General features: G+C 54.7%; 1 protein-coding gene across 2 annotated transcripts in view; it reads left to right on the forward strand.

The window, feature by feature from the left end:
* Positions 1-328: 328 nt before the first annotated feature.
* Positions 329-18,219, forward strand: part of GPT2 (glutamic--pyruvic transaminase 2) — a 34,935-nt gene continuing 17,044 nt past the window's right edge. The window contains exons 1-4 of one of the 2 annotated variants that reach the window (XM_075995602.1): positions 334-563; positions 673-825; positions 11,568-11,657; positions 13,487-13,595. In XM_075995602.1, coding sequence (XP_075851717.1) covers positions 739-825; positions 11,568-11,657; positions 13,487-13,595 — 286 coding nt within the window. In that variant the 5' untranslated portion in view covers positions 334-563; positions 673-738. Of the gene's footprint in view, positions 826-11,567; positions 11,658-13,486; positions 13,596-18,219 lie in introns of both variants that reach the window. The other variant, XM_012773851.3, reaches the window with a different exon arrangement.

The following is an 18,219-nucleotide window of genomic DNA, read 5'->3' on the forward strand; positions in this document are numbered from 1 at the left end:
CACGGAGCCCGCCTGCGCGCCGCCCCCGCCGCTCCCGCCCGGACGGAACCCGCCTGCGCGCCGCCCCCCGCCGCCCCCCGCCGGGACGGAGCCCGCCTGCGCGCCGCCCCCGCCCGGACAGAGCCCGCCTGCGCGCCGCCCCCGCCCGGACAGAGCCCGCCTGCGCGCCGCCCCCCGCCGCCCCCCGCCGGGACGGAGCCCGCCTGCGCGCTGCCCGCCGGGACTTGTAGTCGGGCCCCGGCGGCTCCGGGCGGCCGCGAGAACTGCAAGGCCCGGCGGGCAGCGCGCAGGCGGGGCGTGCCGGGGCGCAGCTGCGGGCGCCAGCGGGGCGCGGCGAGGGCGCGGGGGGCGGCCCGGCGGCGGCGGCACGTGGCGCGCCCGAGCGCAGCCGTTCAAAGCCCGGTGGTGCGGCGCGGGCGCTGGAGGGCCGGTCCGGGGATGCGCACCCAGCCCCGGAGCCAGGCTGGCACGGCTCGCTGAAGGCGCCCCTGGCTGGGCCGCGCGGGGACGGGTGCCCGGCCTGACTGAGCGACGCGTTTGTCCTTTTCTCTTTGTGTGCCAAGGTGTCCCTCGGCGGGCGCGATGCAGAGGGCGGCGGCGCTGGTCCGGCGGGGCTGCAGCGCCCGCGCCCCCGGGTCCTGGGGCCGCAGCCGGAGCAGCGCGGCCGCCGAGGCCCCGGCCGTGCTCAAGGTGCGGCCCGAGCGCGGCCGGCGCGAGCGCATCCTCACGCTCGAGTCCATGAACCCGCAGGTGAAGGCCGTGGAGTACGCGGTGCGGGGACCCATCGTGCTCAAGGCCGGCGAGATCGAGCTGGAGCTGCAGCGGGTGAGCGCGCCCCGGGAGGCTCGGGCGGCAGCTGGAGGGGAGGACGGGAGCGGTCCCCAGCTGGGTCCTCCCGCCGGGCTTCCAGCCCCTTGGCTAGCGCCTCCATTCTGCCAGGCTTGGCTGAAACCAGACGCGCCCTGGCCCTGGCCCTGCCCCGCAAAGTAAGGCCTCAAATCCGCTTCACTTGTGGAGTTGAATTCGTGCGTGGCTGAGCGGCCCGAGCTCCGGGGCACTGCAGGTTCGCACCTGTCCTACCCTCGTGGAAGCAAGATCTGTTAGAGGGAGGAAAACAGGTGAATAAAATAAACAGAGCTTCAGATTTTGAATAAGTGCTTTGAGAAAGTAAAACGGAGGAGGGGTGGGAGGACCTCGGAGAGGTGGCCCTGTCCCCCAAACGCGCTCTCTCTCCGAGGCCTTTTGGGTCTTTGCCAGGCTCGAGTGTGACGTGGGTGGGGGTAGGAGGAGGGTGGGGCAGAATTCCTTCATTTAGGCGCCTTCTTCTCTTTCTGAGGACAGTCACCGAGGTGGGGAGTCAGAGAGCTGGGCCTCCGGGGCCCTCGTAAGGTGCCCCTGGGACTTTCTTCACTTCGGTGGCTGGCTCACTGGCCGGGATTCTGGCTTGAGTTCATAGCTTCATGTAAAGTGACCACACAGCCATGAGTGATTCCTGCCTCCCCACAACTAGTGTGGCTGGGGTGGGCGTAAGAGATGCTCCTGTAGGAACCGAGATCTAACCTGGGTGAAATTGGGAAGGCAGAGGCAAAAGGGGTTTTCTAAAAAAAATTAACACTTCTAAGATCTGTAGAAGCTGATAAAATAGTTACCCAGCTGCTTGCTCAAGATAGGTCTGGCTCAGAATGGGAATGGGGGGTGGTCCCTGATCTGGCTCTGGGAGGCATCAAATCCCAGTGTCTGGGGGGTGAAGTGGTCACTTAGTGTTCCTCAAGTGCACGGGAGGAGGCCTCAGAGGAACCATGACACCTGGCCCTCTTTCCCTTGGGGACTTGGGGGTTTGATGAGCTCATGGCCTGCTGAGACCTTGTTGGGACACCCAGTTCTGCTGACTCAAAACAGTGAGCTGGACAAGTCGGAGTCCAGTGTCTGTGCTGCGACTCCTTGCAGGCTAAGTTTAAAGCTTGGCTGGAGAAGGCCGCCCGGTTGCTGTGCCTTGCTGACACAGGTGAGGCCGGGACGGAGCGCTGGGTCTGCTGCTCTGCTTCTCCTTGGTGTCTAGCAGGCTGGAGCTGGCCCTCTTTGAGTCAACAGTCTCTCTGCTAAAACAAACCTGGGATTAAAGTGTTCCAGGTTTATCACGTTACAACCAGATTTCTCTGGTTCCAAGGCTGACAGAGGTTCCAGGAATTACCTGTACCTTTTGCTAAATAACAACTCCCTTGTGGGTTCCAGAAAGTGTGAGGATGCACAGGACAGAGGGGGCCCTGTGTTTGCCTTCAGGGAGCTGACTGCCATTATTATTCTCTGGGCCTGAGCCCTTTCCCCCTCCCCAGTTCTTTAAGGGTTGGTGGGATTTGTTAGAGAAAATGTGGGAGCATTCCATGTGGGAACAGCGCTGTGAGCAAAGGCAGGAGGTTGGGAAGTTCTGGGCATTTGGGGAAGGGGGCTGGTGCTCTTAGTAGAACACTGTCTACCAGAGAGATGTGGGAGGTGAATGAGACAGAAAAGGTGGGCTAGAGTCTTGTGTGCCAGGCTGAGGCTTTTATGGTGCATTTTGGTGGAAAGTGGGGGAGCCAGGAAGGATTTCCAGCAGGGGTGTGGCTTGGCGGTTGCAGGCGGTCATATTTCTTGGTCACTAGGCGGGAGGCATCTGTGATTTCTGAGACAGATGCTGTACACCCCCGTGTCCTACTCCCGAGTTAGTTGAGAAGTTCTTTCTGTCCACCTACGTTCTCTGCTACTTTCATTCAAGCTCTCTTCTCATCCTCTTCCCACTTTAATGAGTCTCAGCTACCTGGCTGCAGGTGCTGGAGATGCAGCCCCAGCCGAACCAGCATAGCCTCATGTAAACCTTTTTATTTTTGGCTTGCCTTAACTTTGCACAGCTTCAGTTTTCTACTTGTGCCTTGAACCATAGTGGTCAAAAAGTCGAATGGTGTTATAAGGGGTTGGATTAGGTTAGAGGTGAGTTGGGCTGGGATTTGTAGGGAGCGGGGTGACTTGGGGTGAATCCCATACATATCTGCTTTGGGCCTCAGTTTCCCTAGTGTGTAAATGGAGGGAAGTGGCCTGGTTAGCCCAGGGTTCCCCCCTGCCTTGAGTTTTGTACCTTCGTGTCCATTTGAAAATGTCCTTGGGGATCTGAGATGACCCCTGGTGGCAGCCTTTATACTGCCTGTGAACTCATTTCTCCAGGTGCTCTGCAAATAGCATGGGCTGTGCAGCTGGACACACGGCTCTGGTGTTTGACTTTGGGGTGGCAGGCTGGGCGACTGCCCATTCTTATTGCTTCTCTGGCAGGAGAGCTTGAAGGAGGAGAGGAGGTGGCCTCAGGGGTGTGAAAAGGGCCATTCTCCTCCAGCCCCAGTCGTGTGCTCTCAGAGAGGACCTGTCTCTCCCTGATAGCAGCTCCAAAGGGGAGAACCGAGCTTAGCTTTCAGATCCTGTTGTACACTGGGAACAGTACTTAAAAATAAGCTGCAATTAAAAGGAGTTTTGAACAGATCTGACTGTTCTTCCTTAACCTACTTCTTTTTCCCTTGCTTTATTGGGGGTAGGGATTGGGGATTGGCACAAGTGGAGTCAGGAATGACTTCTTCCAGCTGTAAAAGTAACATACAGTCAGGGCAAAACATTCACAAACGGTAAGACATCACTGCTGTTAACAGTAGTGTGTCTTGTATCCAAACACAGATAAAACACAGTGCAGTAATAGCACACGGCTGTAGTTAGCTAAGAACTGAGATTGGAAACCCTGGATGTGCCAAATGCAGGTGGTGAAATCTCACTGGTCATTTTCTATAGAGTTTAGGTGCAACTTTAAAATAAAATTTGTGGGGTGGTCTTCCAATGGGAGTAACTCTGCACCCATCCACACTGCCTGAATCACTGGGTCTTCTCTTGGGCTCTGCCTTGTGTTCAGGGCCCCGGCAAGGCATTGGGAGCACCCTTGCCTTGGTTCACACCTTGGCACAATGAGGCCAATTTATTTCTCCTAAAGACTAGTTTGAGATGTTAGTAACAGTGCTTTGAGTCTAGTAGCTAATTAGAACTGTCAAGAGTCTTTGTTCTCAAGCTAATGAGAGTTGCTTGGGGAAAGAATTGTGAAGGTCTCTCTTCCTTTGAGAGACCTAGGCTTTGAGAGTGCTCCTAGGCTTTTCTCTTTCCTGCCTGGGCCCTGTTGTCATGAATTATCCTGTTTGGAGCTCATTCAGTTTTCATCCCTACCCTGCAAATCTTGGCTTCTATAGTTGACTGTCCCAAAGAGCCCCAGATTGAAGGACCTACACCCAGCGTTCCTGCTTCAGTGGTTAGGACACGCAGCCCTGGGAGCTCTCACCTCCTCTCTCAATCTGGGCATGTATGGCTGCACCTCCAGTTTTTTCCGGCTTTATTTTTCTTTCCCTGTCAGGACCAGACCTTGTGCTGAGCCTCAGTTCCTCAGCTGTGAAGTGCACAGGGACTGTTTTTGGGGACCATGGGGTCTAGTGGGTGTTTATCTCTGGGGCCTTTTCTGGAGCTCTCTGTAGGACTTCCTGCCTGTTCCAGTCCCACTCATTGCCCTGGTGGGGTCAGGAGGCTGCTAGGGCCTGGTCCTCTCTCCCACACCCTGTGCCTCCCTGTGCCCACTTCTTGTTCTTCACCAGCCTGAGCTCTGAGGGGTGGTGACCACATCTGTGTTGCTCACTCCTGTCACCACCAGGGCATGGGTGATCAATAAGTATTTATTGAATGAGAAGGAGGTTCTCTGGGGAGTAGCCATGCTACCCAGCCTTCCCACCCACATGTCACGTGTGAAATGACAAGAGCCATCCCTTGTAGGAGGAAACTGCATTGTGTCTGTTTTCCTCCCAGCTTTATTGAGGTGTAATTGACAAATAAAAATTGTATGAATAGCCAGGCGTGGCACTTTCCTCTAATCCCAGCTATTCAGAGGTGAACCAGGAGAATTGCTTGAGCCCTGGAAGTTGAGGCTGCAGTGAGTTGTGATGATGCCACTGCACTCTAGCCTGCCCAACAGAGTGAGACCCTGTCTCAAAAAACCAAAAAAGCTGGGCATGGTGGCTCACACCTGTAATCCTAAAACTCTGGGAGGCCAAGGCAGGAGGATTGCTTGAGCTCAGGGAATTCAAGACCAGCCTCAGCAAGAGTGAGACACTGTCTCTACAAAAAAGAAAACTTAGCCATGTGTTGTGGTGTGCACCAATAGTACCAGCTATTTGGGAGGCTGAGGCAAGAGGATCGCTTGAGCCTAGGAGTTTGAGGTTGCTGTGAGCTATGATGATGCCACAGCACTCTAGCCCGGGCAACAGAGCAAGACTCTTGTCTCCAAAAAAAAAATAGTATGTATTCAAGGTATACAATGTGATGATTTGGCTTGGTATATGTATACATTGTATATATCATATGGCTTTAGAAATGATTACCGTGGTCAAATTAATAACATCCTGCACTACATATAGTTACCATATTGTGTGTGTGGTGGGTGAAAATGCTTAAGATCTGCTCTCTTAACAATTTTCAAATAAACAATAATACTATAATAAAACTATAATACTGTGGTCACCATGCTGCACCCTGCTGTAAGATCCCCAGAAAATGCTCATAACTGAAAGTTTGTATCCTTTGACCAACATTTTCCCCAACCCTCAGCGCCTGGCAACCACCCTGTACTCTCTGCTGCTATGAATTCGCCGTTTTTAGATTCCACGTGTGAGATCATGCAGTATCTGTCTTTCTGTATCTGGCTTATTTCACTCAGCACAGTGTCCTCCAGGTTCATCCACATTGTGGCAAATGGCAGGATTTCCTTTTTTATGGCTGAGTAATGCTGCATTGTGTGTGTACATACACATACACACACACACACACACACACACACACACGTATACACCCCGCTGACAATTTCCTTATCCATTCATCTGTCCGCAGACACTTAGGTTGATTTCATATCTCGGCTGCTGTGAATAACGCTGCAGTGAGTAAGGGGAGCAGATATCGCTTGAAGTACTTTGGCTGTTTACCCAGAAATGTGATTGCTACATGGTATGGCAGTTCTATTTTTAATTTTTTGAGGAACCTCCATACTGTTTTCCATAATGGCTGTACCAATTTACATTCCACCAACGGCATGCAAAGGTTCCCTTTTCCCCACACCCTTGCCAATACTTATGTTTTAACTTTTTGATAATATCTATTCTAACAGGTGTGAAGTGATATCTCTTTGTTTTTGATTTGCATTTCATTAGTGATGTTGAGCATCTTTTTCATATATCTGCTGGCCATTTAAATGTCTTTATTGGAAAGTATGTTCAGGTCCTTGTTCATTTCCCCCCCCCACCCCCCCGAGACAGAGTCTCACTCAGTTGCCCCAGCTAGAGTGCCGTGGCGTCAGCCTAGCTCACAGCAACCTCAAACTCCTGGGCTCAAGCGATCCTGCCTCAGCCTCCTGAGTCGCTGGGACTACAGGCATGCGCCACCATGCCTGGCTATTTTTTTCTATGTATTTTTAGTTGGCCAATTAATTTCTTTCTATTTTTAGTAGAGACGGTGTCTCACTCTGGCACAGGCTGGTTTCGAACTGCTGACCTTGAGCAATCCACCCGTCTCGGCCTCCAAGAGTGCTAGGATTACAGGCGTGAGCCACTGCACCCAGCCACCATTGCTCATTTTTTAATCAGGCTATTTGTGGGTTTTTTTGCTGTTGAGTTATATGAGTTCATTATTTGGATGTATTGGATATTTGGATATAAGGAATCCCCTATCAGATATGTGGTTTACAAATATAGTTGTTCCTTCGTATCTGTGAGTGGATCAGATCAGCTCCAGGATCTCTCTCAAATCCAAGGATGCTCAAGTCTCTTATATAAAGTATTTTTATATAACCTATGTACATCCTCCTGTGCATTTTAAATCATTGCTAGATTACTTATAACACCTAATATAGGCCAGGCACGGTAACTCATGCCTGTAATCCTAGCATTCTGGGAGGCCGAGGCGGGAGGATTGCTTGAGGTCAGGAGTTCAAAACCAGCCTGAGCAAGAGCCAAGACCCCGTCTCTACTATAAATAGAAAGAAATTAATTGGCCAACTAATATATCTAGAAAAAATTAGCCAGGCATGGTGGCGCATGCCTGTAGTCCCAGCTACTTGGGAGGCTGAGGCAGGAGGGTTGCTTGAGCCCAGGAGTGTGAGGTTGCTGTGAGCTAGGCTGACGCCTCGGTACTCACTCTAGCCTGGGCAACAAAGCGAGACTGTATCACAAAAAACCTAATATAATACAATGTAAATGCTGTGGAAATTGTTGTATTGTTTAGGGAATGATGACAGGAAAACATTCTGTACATGTTTAGTATAGACAGAATTTTTTTTTCCAAATATTTTTGATCTGCGGTCGTTTGCATCCAGAATGCTGAACCTGTGGATGCGGAGGGCCGACTGTGTTCCTGTTCTGTAGGTGCCTTTTCGTTTTGTCAGCGATTTCCTTTGCTGTGCCTTGTGCCTGCTAAAATCACCCAGAAGCCCATTGACCCTTGTGGTGATGCTGGGTCTGTGGGCTTGGGAAGGACAAGGATAGATCTCTCTTCCTTCCACCTGCTAACACCCTCTGAAGTATGCCGTCCCCAGGCCCTGGAGGCCTGCTCCCCTGATTCCTGCCTGAACCCAAGTGGTGGGAAGGGAGCCTGCCCTGGGTAGGAGCTTCCCTCAGATCACACGGGGAGGGAACTCTGGGCGGGATGCATGCAGGTGATTAGACAGGTGGGCTCTAGAATGCCATGAGAGGAAACCAGGGTGCCGTGTGCTTGTTAGTCCCTCTGACCTGGCAGGGCCCTGGGCTGGGGCAAGGTCACCACTGGTGTGCCTGTGAGGCCTGGGCAAGTCACTGTGGGAATTCTGCCCAGCTCCTTGGTATTTCCCAGCCCGTGTAGACCTTCATACACACACACACACACTGTGGGGATTCTGCCCAGCTCCTTGGTATTTCCCAGCCCGTGTAGACCTTCATACACACACACACACACTGTGGGGATTCTGCCCAGCTCCTTGGTATTTCCCAGCCCATGTAGACCTTCATACACACACACACACACACACACACACACACACACATACATACATACATACATACATACATACATTGTGGTTTCCTAGCTCATTTGTGTGTGACCCGTGTGGACTTTGAGTGCCCAGAAGCAGACTTCTCAGAATAGTCTCCTCTGTACAGTGGCCCCGGCTGGGCAGGTTGGTTCCTTTCCCCTTTGAAGGGAGCCAATTTCCTCCGCCCCAGCTCATCAGTCACAGCAACGGGTCCGGAGTTGGCGGAGCGCCACTCAAGAATGGAGGTGCCCTGTTCCCAGGCTCCGCACGCAGGCCCTGGCTTGTTTGCGCGGCGGGGGAGGGGAGCGCCAGGGCTCTGTTCCAGGCTGGCTTCGCTCCGCGTTGGTTTCTGGCCCTCACAGCTGTGACAGATTTACTCCGGACTGGGGAACGGGCTGTGCCCGTGCCACAGAAATCACCTGGGTTCGGCTGGCAAGGCCTGGGGCTGTGGTGCCAGTCAGGCTGGAAGGGGCCCATGCCGGAGCCCCCGCCAGTGCCAGGGGCGACTACCCCTTTGCACACAGCTGCTCTAGCTGTGCGCCGCCCCCAGCCTTCGGGTGGTGCCTGTGAGACAGGCCGGAGCCACGGCCACAGCGCGTCTCCCCAAGGCCTGGCCGCCCGCCCAGGGCCACAGCGCGTCTCCCCAAGGCCTGGCCGCCCGCCCAGGGCCACAGCGCAACTCCCCGGGGCCTGCCCGCCCGACCAGGCCACAGCGAGTCTCCCCAGGGCCCGCCCAACCGCCCAGGGCCACAGCGCGTCTCCCCGGGGCCTGCCCGCCTGCCCAGGGCCACAGCGAGTCTCCCCGGGGCCCGCCCAACCGCCCAGGGCCACAGCGCGTCTCCCCGGGGCCCGCCCAACCGCCCAGGGCCACAGCGCGTCTCCCCGGGGCCCGCCCAACCGCCCAGGCCACAGCGCGTGTCCCCAGGGCCGGCCTGCCCCAGCGGGCTGGGCGCCCACCCCGACTCCCCCGGTGCTGTGGCTGCTCCTGGGGGTCTTTCTCCACCGTGGGCAGCGCTGAGGAACTCAGTGGAAGGGCACACGGGGTTTCAGCAGCCCCCTTTCCTCCAGAAACACAGCTTTTAGGCCCTACTTAGGAAGGCCTTTTATGTTCTCATTATGGTTCATTAAGTTAAAAGAAAAAAAAAAGAAATAAAAATAAGATTAAGTAAAATTTTTTTTAAAAAAGAAAGGCCAGGCCGGGCGCGGTGGCTCACGCCTGTAATCCTAGCACTCTGGGAGGCCGAGGCAGGCGGATTGCTCAAGCTCAGGAGTTCAAAACCAGCCTGAGCAAGAGTGAGACCCCGTCTCTACTATAAATAGAAAGAAATTAATTGGCCAACTGATATATATAGAAAAAATGAGCCAGGCATGGTGGCGCATACCTGTAGTCCCAGCTTCTCGGGAGGCTGAGGCAGGAGGATCACTTGAACCCAAGAGATTGAGGTTGCTGTGAGCTAGGCTGACACCACGGCACGCACTCTAGCCTGAGCAACAAAGTGAGACTCCATCTCCAAGAAAAGGAAGGCCAAGGCCATTTCTGGGCTGTCTTCCTCAGCACGCCCCACTTCCTTCAGGCTTAGAGGTAGCAAACTAGAGTCAGAAAAACTTGTTTAGCAGCTACTTTTGTCTCAAGCCCTGGGTTTTTTTGTTTTCTTTTGTTTTTTAAAGACAGTCTCTCTGTGTTGCCTAGGCTGGTCTCTAACTCCTGGGCTAAAGGTATCCTCCCACCTCAGCAGCTCCTGGTTTTGGCTTAAGGTGTATATTACTGATTTTAAAAAGGCCAAGTTGTCTAAGGTTGCTTTTATTCACACGTTGCACGAAAAGGGGAAAAAACAAGTGTCAAAACCACAGAATTATATCTTCAAAGTCTGTATTTGGGGTGCCTTTGGGCAAGGGGCAGCGAGGTGGGAAGGTAACAGCTTGCTTTTTAGAGAGGCCTCAGTGCCTGTTTTTCTTACTGAATGTTTCCAGAAGGTGTTTGTTGTGGGACATGTGGGGTTCCACCTGGCTCTCTAGCCGTCGCCCAGGCCACTGCCCTGCCTCTTGCTTTGTCCTGCGCCCAAGGCGTGTCCCGGGCTGGTCCTGTAAGACGATGATGTTTGCCCTCAGCTAAGTGCCTTCATGCTGTTTGTCTCAAGAAATCCTCTGCGCCTGGGAAGTCCTTGAACCCGTTGTTGATTCCAGTGGCTAATTCCAGATTTTTCAGGGAGCCGTGTGGAATCCCCATGTTTCCAGGTGCCCACAGTTCTCTGCCAGGCTGCGTTTTTGCCTTTGCAGCAGCAGGGGTGACCTTCAGCCCCAGTGACGTTGTAAGGGTCTCCGAGCCTCTCTGTCTCTGATCTCTTTTCTGTGCTAAACACATTGTTCAGGCAATGGCCTCAATTTTACTCTTCAGTCAATCTTTTCATCCTCAGTGCTTTTTTTAAAAAATGTGAAAATCAGCCCACATTCTTCATTCTGCAAAGCAAGGGTTGCAAGAGAATAACCCTGTGCCTTCCTGCAGCTCTGTGTCTTCCAGAGGCAAGGACATCCTCCGTGTCCCTGGGCACTGAAGCCTCGAGGCAGCGCTGCGCCTGGGGCGGGGTGCAGGGGAGTCTGGGACCCTCTCTCCCCGACGCTTGGCATGGTCCGCTGCTGACTCCTGCCTCCCTCGCGCCACCCTGGCCCCGGCACTGCGCAGTGACGGTCGGGCTGCGGACCTGCAGCCGCTCCAGGCACTCTGGCAGCCCAGGAAGGCTCTGGCAGCCCTTCCGGAAAGTGGGAGGTGGTGGGGCACGGTGGTTAAGAAGGGCGACCTCGGCGCCTGCTTCCCGGCTCCAGTCCCAGCGCTTACATCTCATCAGTTATGTGACCTTGAGCAAGTTTCTTAGCCTTTTGGAGCCTTAAAATCCTCATCCCTAAAATGGGATTAGGCTGGGCGCGGTGGCTCACGCCTGTAATCCCACCTCTCTGGGAGGCCGAGGCGGGCGGATTGCTCAAGGTCAGGAGTTCAAAACCAGCCTGAGCAAGAGCGAGACCCCGTCTCTACTATAAATAGAAAGAAACTAATTGGCCAACTGATATATATATAAAAAATTAGCCGGGCATGGTGGCGAATGCCTGTAGTCCCAGCTACCCCGGAGGCTGAGGCAGAAGGATCGCTCGAGCCCAGGAGTTTGAGGTTGCTGTGAGCTAGGCTGACGCCACGGCACTCACTCTAGCCTGGACAACAAAGCGAGACTCTGTCTCAAAAATAATAATAATAATAATAAATAAATAAATTTTAAAAATGGGATTAATACCAGTTCTTCCTCATGGGGTGGTTGTGAAGGTTAAATGGGACTGGGCACATCAAGGGCTTGGTACCATGCCTGCCACTCGGTAAGGCTCAAAATAGGGCCATTTATTAATATCCTGTGGCAGCACTGCTTGACCTCGGGAATCCAGGGTCTGAGAGTCTCTGACCACCTGTTGCCTTCTCTCTGTTCAGGGTATCAAAAAACCATTCACTGAGGTCATCCGAGCCAACATTGGGGACGCCCAGGCCATGGGCCAGCAGCCAATTACCTTCCTTCGACAGGTGAGCTAGCCTCCAGGAGCAGAGGCTGGGAGGGGCTGGCATGGGTCAGCCCCATGGGTCAGTAGGGTCGTCGTCTGCCTCCTTGTCCGTCCCACCCCCCAGGACGCAGCAGGCCCCAGCATCCCATAGGAAGGTGCCGGCAAAGTTGCCCCTGCGGTGCCGGATGCCCTCTGGTTCTCTCCCTTGGCTTCCTCTCTTTCCAGGGTTCTTGAAAATTCCTGAACCCATTTTGGGGTTGCTCTGGTATCCTGAGAGCTGAGCTTGGCTGGAAGGGCAGCAGCAGGGTAGGCAGCAGCCCAGGGTAGAGGCAGAGACCCCCAAGCTGGGAGATGGTGTTGGGGGTGGTCGTGAGGCAGCTTCTCAGGAAGACGCCCCCGGTTTGAGTGTTGACTCTGCCACTTTGGGGGGGGGGCTTTGGAGCAGTGGAGATCATGAGAGCGCTGCTGTGGTGACGGAGCCCTGGCCAGCATAAGAGCACAGGAGGCTGGCAGCCACTGGGTGCTGCTCCCCTGGTGGCCTCCACAGTGACCCGGCTCCCTCCCAAGGGCTCTAGGAGGAGGCACGCATCAGTGTTTAGAGTTTGAGCACCAAGCCCAAAGGTGCCGCATGGGCCAGAACTGGGGAGTGGGGGGCTGGGGGGGCGAGCAGGGCAGGAGAAGCCTCAGGGCGGCCTGGACAGAAGTGTGGGACTAGGAGACCAGCTGTGGGAAAGCTTTTACTGGGAGAAGGACTGAGGCCTGTTTTAGACCAAAATATGGTTAAGGTTCACAGACTGGGGTGGGGAGGGACATTGAGTACTGGGCATGCCTGTTCCCTTTTCCCTGCCTCGCTTTCTGGGCCAGAGGGCTGAGAAGGGCTGGGGGGCCTCAGCTCACAGCCTCTGAGGGAGTTCATGCAGGGTCCTGAGGGAGAGGCCCAGAGGTTGCCGCTGGTCTGAGGAGTGTGCACCGTGCACCCGTCCTGTAGCCACTGCCCCTGCCCTCAGAGCAGGCCAGCTGCCCGTGGACACGAGTCCCAGGTGGAGCCCAGGGAGGGGAAATCTATGAGACCAAACAGAGCAGCTCTGCCAGGGACACGGAGGCGTGGGGAGGTCAGAGGCCCGATTGTCCTGGAAGTGTGGGCTTTGGAGAGGGGCCGAAAGTGGCCTCGCTTGGCAGGGATCCCCACGAATGCCTGAGGCTCAGCTGGTCACTTGGCTGGTGTGAGAGCCCTGAACCCGACCCTACAGCGCACCTGGGTTGCTCCTAAGCAACCAGTTTAGACTTGCCCGGTGGGGTTTACCGGCACTTCTGCACACATTTTCTTGCTTAATCCTCTTAATCTGGGAGGTTAGGGTGATCTTCTCTGTTACAGAGATGATTTTCAGCTGGGGAGGAAAGGGGACCAAGGGCCTGGTGGGGAGCGCAGGCTGTAAGGAAGGTCTGTGCAGCCTGTTCCTGTCACCTAGGTCTCGCCTGCTCACCCAGCCCAAGCCCCCCGCCCAGGAGACCCTGGTTCTTGTCCTTGGTGCACTGTCCTTTGTGGGAGAGCGGGCCTCGGCCGAGTGGAGCCTCACTCCACTCCTTGGCTGCTCTTTTGGCAGCCCATGCTTGGCCCCAAGCCCAGGTCACAGTATGTCCTGACTCCCGGCATCTCCCCTTCTCCTGGGAGAGCCTAGTGTCCTTCCCACCCACGCCCGAGCTCCCGCAGACTGAGCCTTGTGGAGAGCTGTGCTCCAGCACTGTCCCGTGGAGTTGTCGTCTTCCCACTGTCCTGCCCAGTGTCGAGGTGCCCCTCCTGGGCTCTGGGAGCGGGGTGCTGGGAGCCCAGCCTGTACCTTGTTCCCCCAGGTGATGGCACTCTGCACCTACCCAAACCTGTTGGACAGCCCCAGCTTCCCGGAAGATGCTAAGAAACGAGCCCGGCGGATCCTGCAGGCTTGTGGCGGGAACAGCCTGGGTGAGGCACAAATTGTCAGGTCCCCGAGGGCATGAAATGAACCTGCGGTGGGCTGAGCCCCACCTGCGTGTTGGATGTGCATATGAATGAGTGGTGTGTGATGGGGGCAGGCCTGCGGAGTCAGTGAAAATAGTATTCCTCTTCTCACCTGCCTGTCAGCCTCTCACTTACTAAGGTGGCAGTGCAAATGCGATCTTGGTGACTGGGACACTCTGGGCGCGTGCCTGCACCTTGCTGGGTTTGGGTTGGGCACTGGGAGCAGCTTTGTCGCACGGCCGAGCCTGCCTTCCACGGAGCGGAAGTTCCGACCCGGCCTCGTGATGGGAGGAGAGTGGAAGGGCAGTGTCCAGTCCTGTTCAGCATTCTTATCTCTCTGTGGCCCCCAGCTCTGAACTGTCCCCGCGTCATCTAGGAGGCTGTGGCCGGTTGCTGGGGAAGGCAGCGCCTCAAGACCCCTCCGGCCCCCCTTTGTGCTCTCTTCCATCTGACTGTGCTAGCCCCCCCCCCCTTCGAGCTCCCGTCACCGGGCCTCACTCTCGCTTTCCTGGGAGCCCTGCCAGCCGTCTGCCTGCAGACAGGCTCAGGCCCCAGAGGACTTGGGGAAGGAGGGCCTGGAATCTGCCATGTAAAGTGACTTGTCTCTCCCTCCCCTGCGAGCTGGGCTTTGAGCCTCTGGCCTTTGTTCTCCTCTCACCTCCTCTCCTGCTTGTTTTGCCCCTTCCGTCACCTTCGCCCTCAGGGCTGAGTCCTTCACAGAGCTCTCCTGGGGTGGATGAGCTCAGAGGAGCTGGTTTCTTCGGCTTGCCCAGCAGGGAATCAGCCCCTCTGATGTCTCTGTCTTCTCCCTGTCTTTCCTCGCCTTTCTTTGCTGTGTCCCTTTATTGAGAGCCTCTGATTATCTTCCTGCCTGTGGTCACCCCCAGCCCTCTCCCTGAGCCTGGGCTCTGTCCCAGTGGTGGCCCTCCCCGGAAGGACTGGCACCCTTCGCTTGCCTGCCTGCCTGGCCGCCGGCTCCTCTCCCTCCTGTGCTCTCTGCCTGGCCCAGAGGACCAAGGTGCTTCTCGAGGACCATGGCCCGAGACTCCAGGAAGCCCCAGCTGGAAGGTGGGGCAGGGAGTGGGTGGGATTTGCCTTCTGGTCGTCTGATGTGTGTGTCTGGGCACCCTTGTCCCCTGCACTAAGCCTGACCAACAGGTGTGTGCGGCTCCGCGTCAGCCTGAGCCGGGGTGGCAGGTTGGGAGGCTGTGTCCGTGCAGGCCCCTCTTCGGGTGTTGCCCAAGGAGCCCAGTCGGCCTGCGAGGTTTCTTGACCCACACTGAGTTCTACCCAGGGTCTCATGAACACAGGGGAGGTGGTTGCACTCTGGGCCTTTCTCCTCATCCTTCAGCTGGGAGGTCTCTGTGCCCACCGCCTGGGCTTGCACGGAAGGCTGCCGTGTGTAAGCCTCTTGCTGGGTGTGGAGAAGCCCCGCCCCTGGTCACTGCCAGCCTGCCCGTGGCACCAGAGGGGCAGCGTGACCCTCCCCACGCCGGACGTGGGCCTCGTGCTCTGTCAGCTACGCCATGAGCAGCACTTCCTGCCCGTGAAGGTGAAAGGAAATGGAGTGTGTCACTGTGCCCATGGCCACCCTGGCCCAAGTGGGGATTCTTAAATAGGTACGCAGTCTTGACATTCACTCGGGACATGTTTTTATCATGTCCTTTAAAATTCCTGCCAGAACTTCATTTATTTTCTGTTTGACGAGTAATTCGGTTCTCAGGTTGTGTCCTGGATCTTTAATAGGATTGAGGTAAAGCCTAGCACCAGCTGGGGCGGGTGCCTGCCCTGTCGAGCCCCCCAGTCACACACGGCAGCATGCCGGGCGCTGTCCTGGATATTCGGGGCACTGGCAAATGTGGCGGGTGGGGTTTCTGTGCTCACTGTCAGATTTGGGAGAAAGTTTAACAGAATTCATGCAAATGCGTAGCCCCCAGTTGTTCTTAGAGAGAGCTGTAGGATTGTAACAAGGGATTCTAATGCAGAGAGAGGGCCACAGAGAAAGTGGCATTTGAGCTCACTCGGAACTCAAATGGGACCTGCGACTGCGTGCGATACTGAGGGGGACAGTATGTGCAAGGCCTTGAGGTTTGGGGGCTGAGTGTGATCGAGTGAGGGCGCTGGTGCGGGGTGTGCAGTGGCAGCGATGCTAGTTCCAGGCCTGGGCCCTAGCCCGCACCGGGCCCTGTGCAGGGCGCAGCGAGGTGTGGCGAGCAGAGGGCTAGGTGCTCTAGCAGGGCGCAGCGAGGTGTGGCGAGCAGAGGGCTAGGTGCTCTAGCAGGGCGCAGCGAGGTGTGGCGAGCAGAGGGCTAGGTGCTCTAGCAGGGCGCAGCGAGGTGTGGCGAGCAGAGGGCTAGGTGCTCTAGCAGGGCGCAGCGAGGTGTGGCGAGCAGAGGTGCTCTAGCAGAGGCGCATGGAAGAAAGAGGTAACAGCCGGCCCTAAGGGAACTGGCAGTCAACATGGGCGGAGGGCTTCCTCTGTCTGAAACAACTGGGGAAATGACCGCCGGGAGAGAGGCTGGGCTGGGGCAGACTCTGTTAGGGCAGGCCCCTGCAGACAGACTGGAAACAGCCCTGAAGAACCTGTGCTGTTCGTAGCACGACAGAAGATCTAAAGAGAAAGAAGCCCCGGAGCTGCCTCAGAGGGTGGACGGTCTGGACTTGCGATGGTGGAGGTCTGGGAATTAAGGAAGTGGCTGTGCTTGGAGGCAGGACAAAGGGGAGCCCTTGACTGCTGTGGGATAGCCAGGCCCCAGCGTGGAGAGCAGGGCCTTGAAAGAAGGTCAGGGGAAAGAAGGGAGCCCTGGAAATATCTAATCAATTACCTAGTTGGAAAGCATTCTCTAACCCTAGCATTGGCACCTTCCCCTCCTTTTTAATTTACAAAATACTTTAAATGTATTAGAATACCCAAGAAAATGTAACAAATGTTCCTGTACCTCCCACCCAGAATTGATACTCATTAATGTTTGTTGCTTGACACCTCAGAGTCTTGGTCCAGCGCCCTCATAGCTAGTCAGAGGGAAAGGGGTGAGTCTAATGCTGCACAAAGAGGCTGAGGCAGAGCCAGGGCTTTTCAGTTTAGAGCTTTGAACCTTGTTCTTCCTGGATGCCAGGCCTGAACTGATCCATGCTGAGGCCCCAGAGAAGAATCTGCTATTTTTCAGAGCCCTATCTTTCCTCCTGGTGGTGGTTTTGTGGTATCAATAAATGGAATAGACTGGGGTTTTTTTTAATGCATGAAATCCAAAAGGTCTAAAAGGGTATACAATGACTCCCACCTCTGACTCCTAGTCTCCTGGTACACTTCTCCAGAGAATTCACCTCACCAGTTCGAGTCTTCCTCCAGAGAGATTTTGCACATGTATAAGTACATATTTCCTATCTCTTTTTTCTTTTCTTTCTTTTTATTTATTTATTTATTTATTTTTGAGCCAAGATCTCACCCAGTTTCTGGGCTAGAATGCAGTGGCATCATCACAGCTTACTGCAGCCTCAAACTCCTGGGCTCAAGCAATCCTCCTGCCCCAGCCTCCGTAGTAGCTGGGACTAAATAAAGGCCCATGCTACCATGCCCAGCTAATTTTTTATTGTTTGTAGAAATGGAGTCTCACCACATTGCTCAAGCTGGTCTTGAACTCCTGTCCTCAAGTGATCCTCCTGCCTCTTCTTCCCAAAGTGCTAGGATTACAGGCTTGAGCAATCACACCCAATCTTCCAGTTTATTTTATAAACATAAATGACTGGGTGTGGTGGCTCATGCCTATAATCCTAGCACTCTGGGAGGCCAAGGAGGGTGGATCCTTTGAGCTTAGGAGTTCAAGACCAGCCTGAGCAAGAGTGAGACACCGACTCTATTAAAAATAGAAAAAAATTAGCTGGACAACTAAAAATATATAGAAAAATTAGACAGGTGTGGTCAAGCATGCCTATAGTCCCAGCTACTCAGGAGGCTGAGGCAGGAGGACTGCTTGAGCCCAAGAGTTTGAGGTTGCTGTGAGCTAGGCTGACGCCATGGCACTCTAGCTCGGGCAACAGAGTGAGACTCTGTCTTGGGGGGAAAAAGAAAATCATAAATGGTGGCCTGAAATTAAAAAATAAAAACTTTATTGAGGTATAACAAACATATTGGTGCATTTTACCAATATTAGTAAAACAGCAATATTCATGTATAGCTGCAGTAATTTTTACACATGTGCACACCTGCGTTACCTCCCAGCCCCACAGTAGTGACCTATGTTCTAACTTCCAGCGCTATACATTAATTTTACCTGTTTTTCAACTCCACGGAAATGGTGGCCTGACTTTTAACCTTAAATGGCAGCCCGAGGATATTGCTGACATGGGGGTTGGGTGGATGTGGCCCTGCCTCGCAGCCCCAGGGCTGTGTGGTTGGTTGGTGCTGGGCTGTCAGGTTGTGCTGTTTTGGAGCACAAGTGTTCACCCATTTTCTCAAGTCTCGTGGCCCCATGTGTAGGCACCAGTGATAAAAACATAGGAATCCCAGCTCTAATGGCCCATATTGTTCCAGGACATGTATAAATCCCAGGATGGTGGGTGGAACAAGGATGGACACCACCTGACTAAT

The sequence above is a fragment of the Microcebus murinus genome, chromosome 20, assembly GCF_040939455.1.
Source record: "Microcebus murinus isolate Inina chromosome 20, M.murinus_Inina_mat1.0, whole genome shotgun sequence".
Taxonomy (NCBI): Eukaryota; Metazoa; Chordata; class Mammalia; order Primates; family Cheirogaleidae; genus Microcebus; species Microcebus murinus.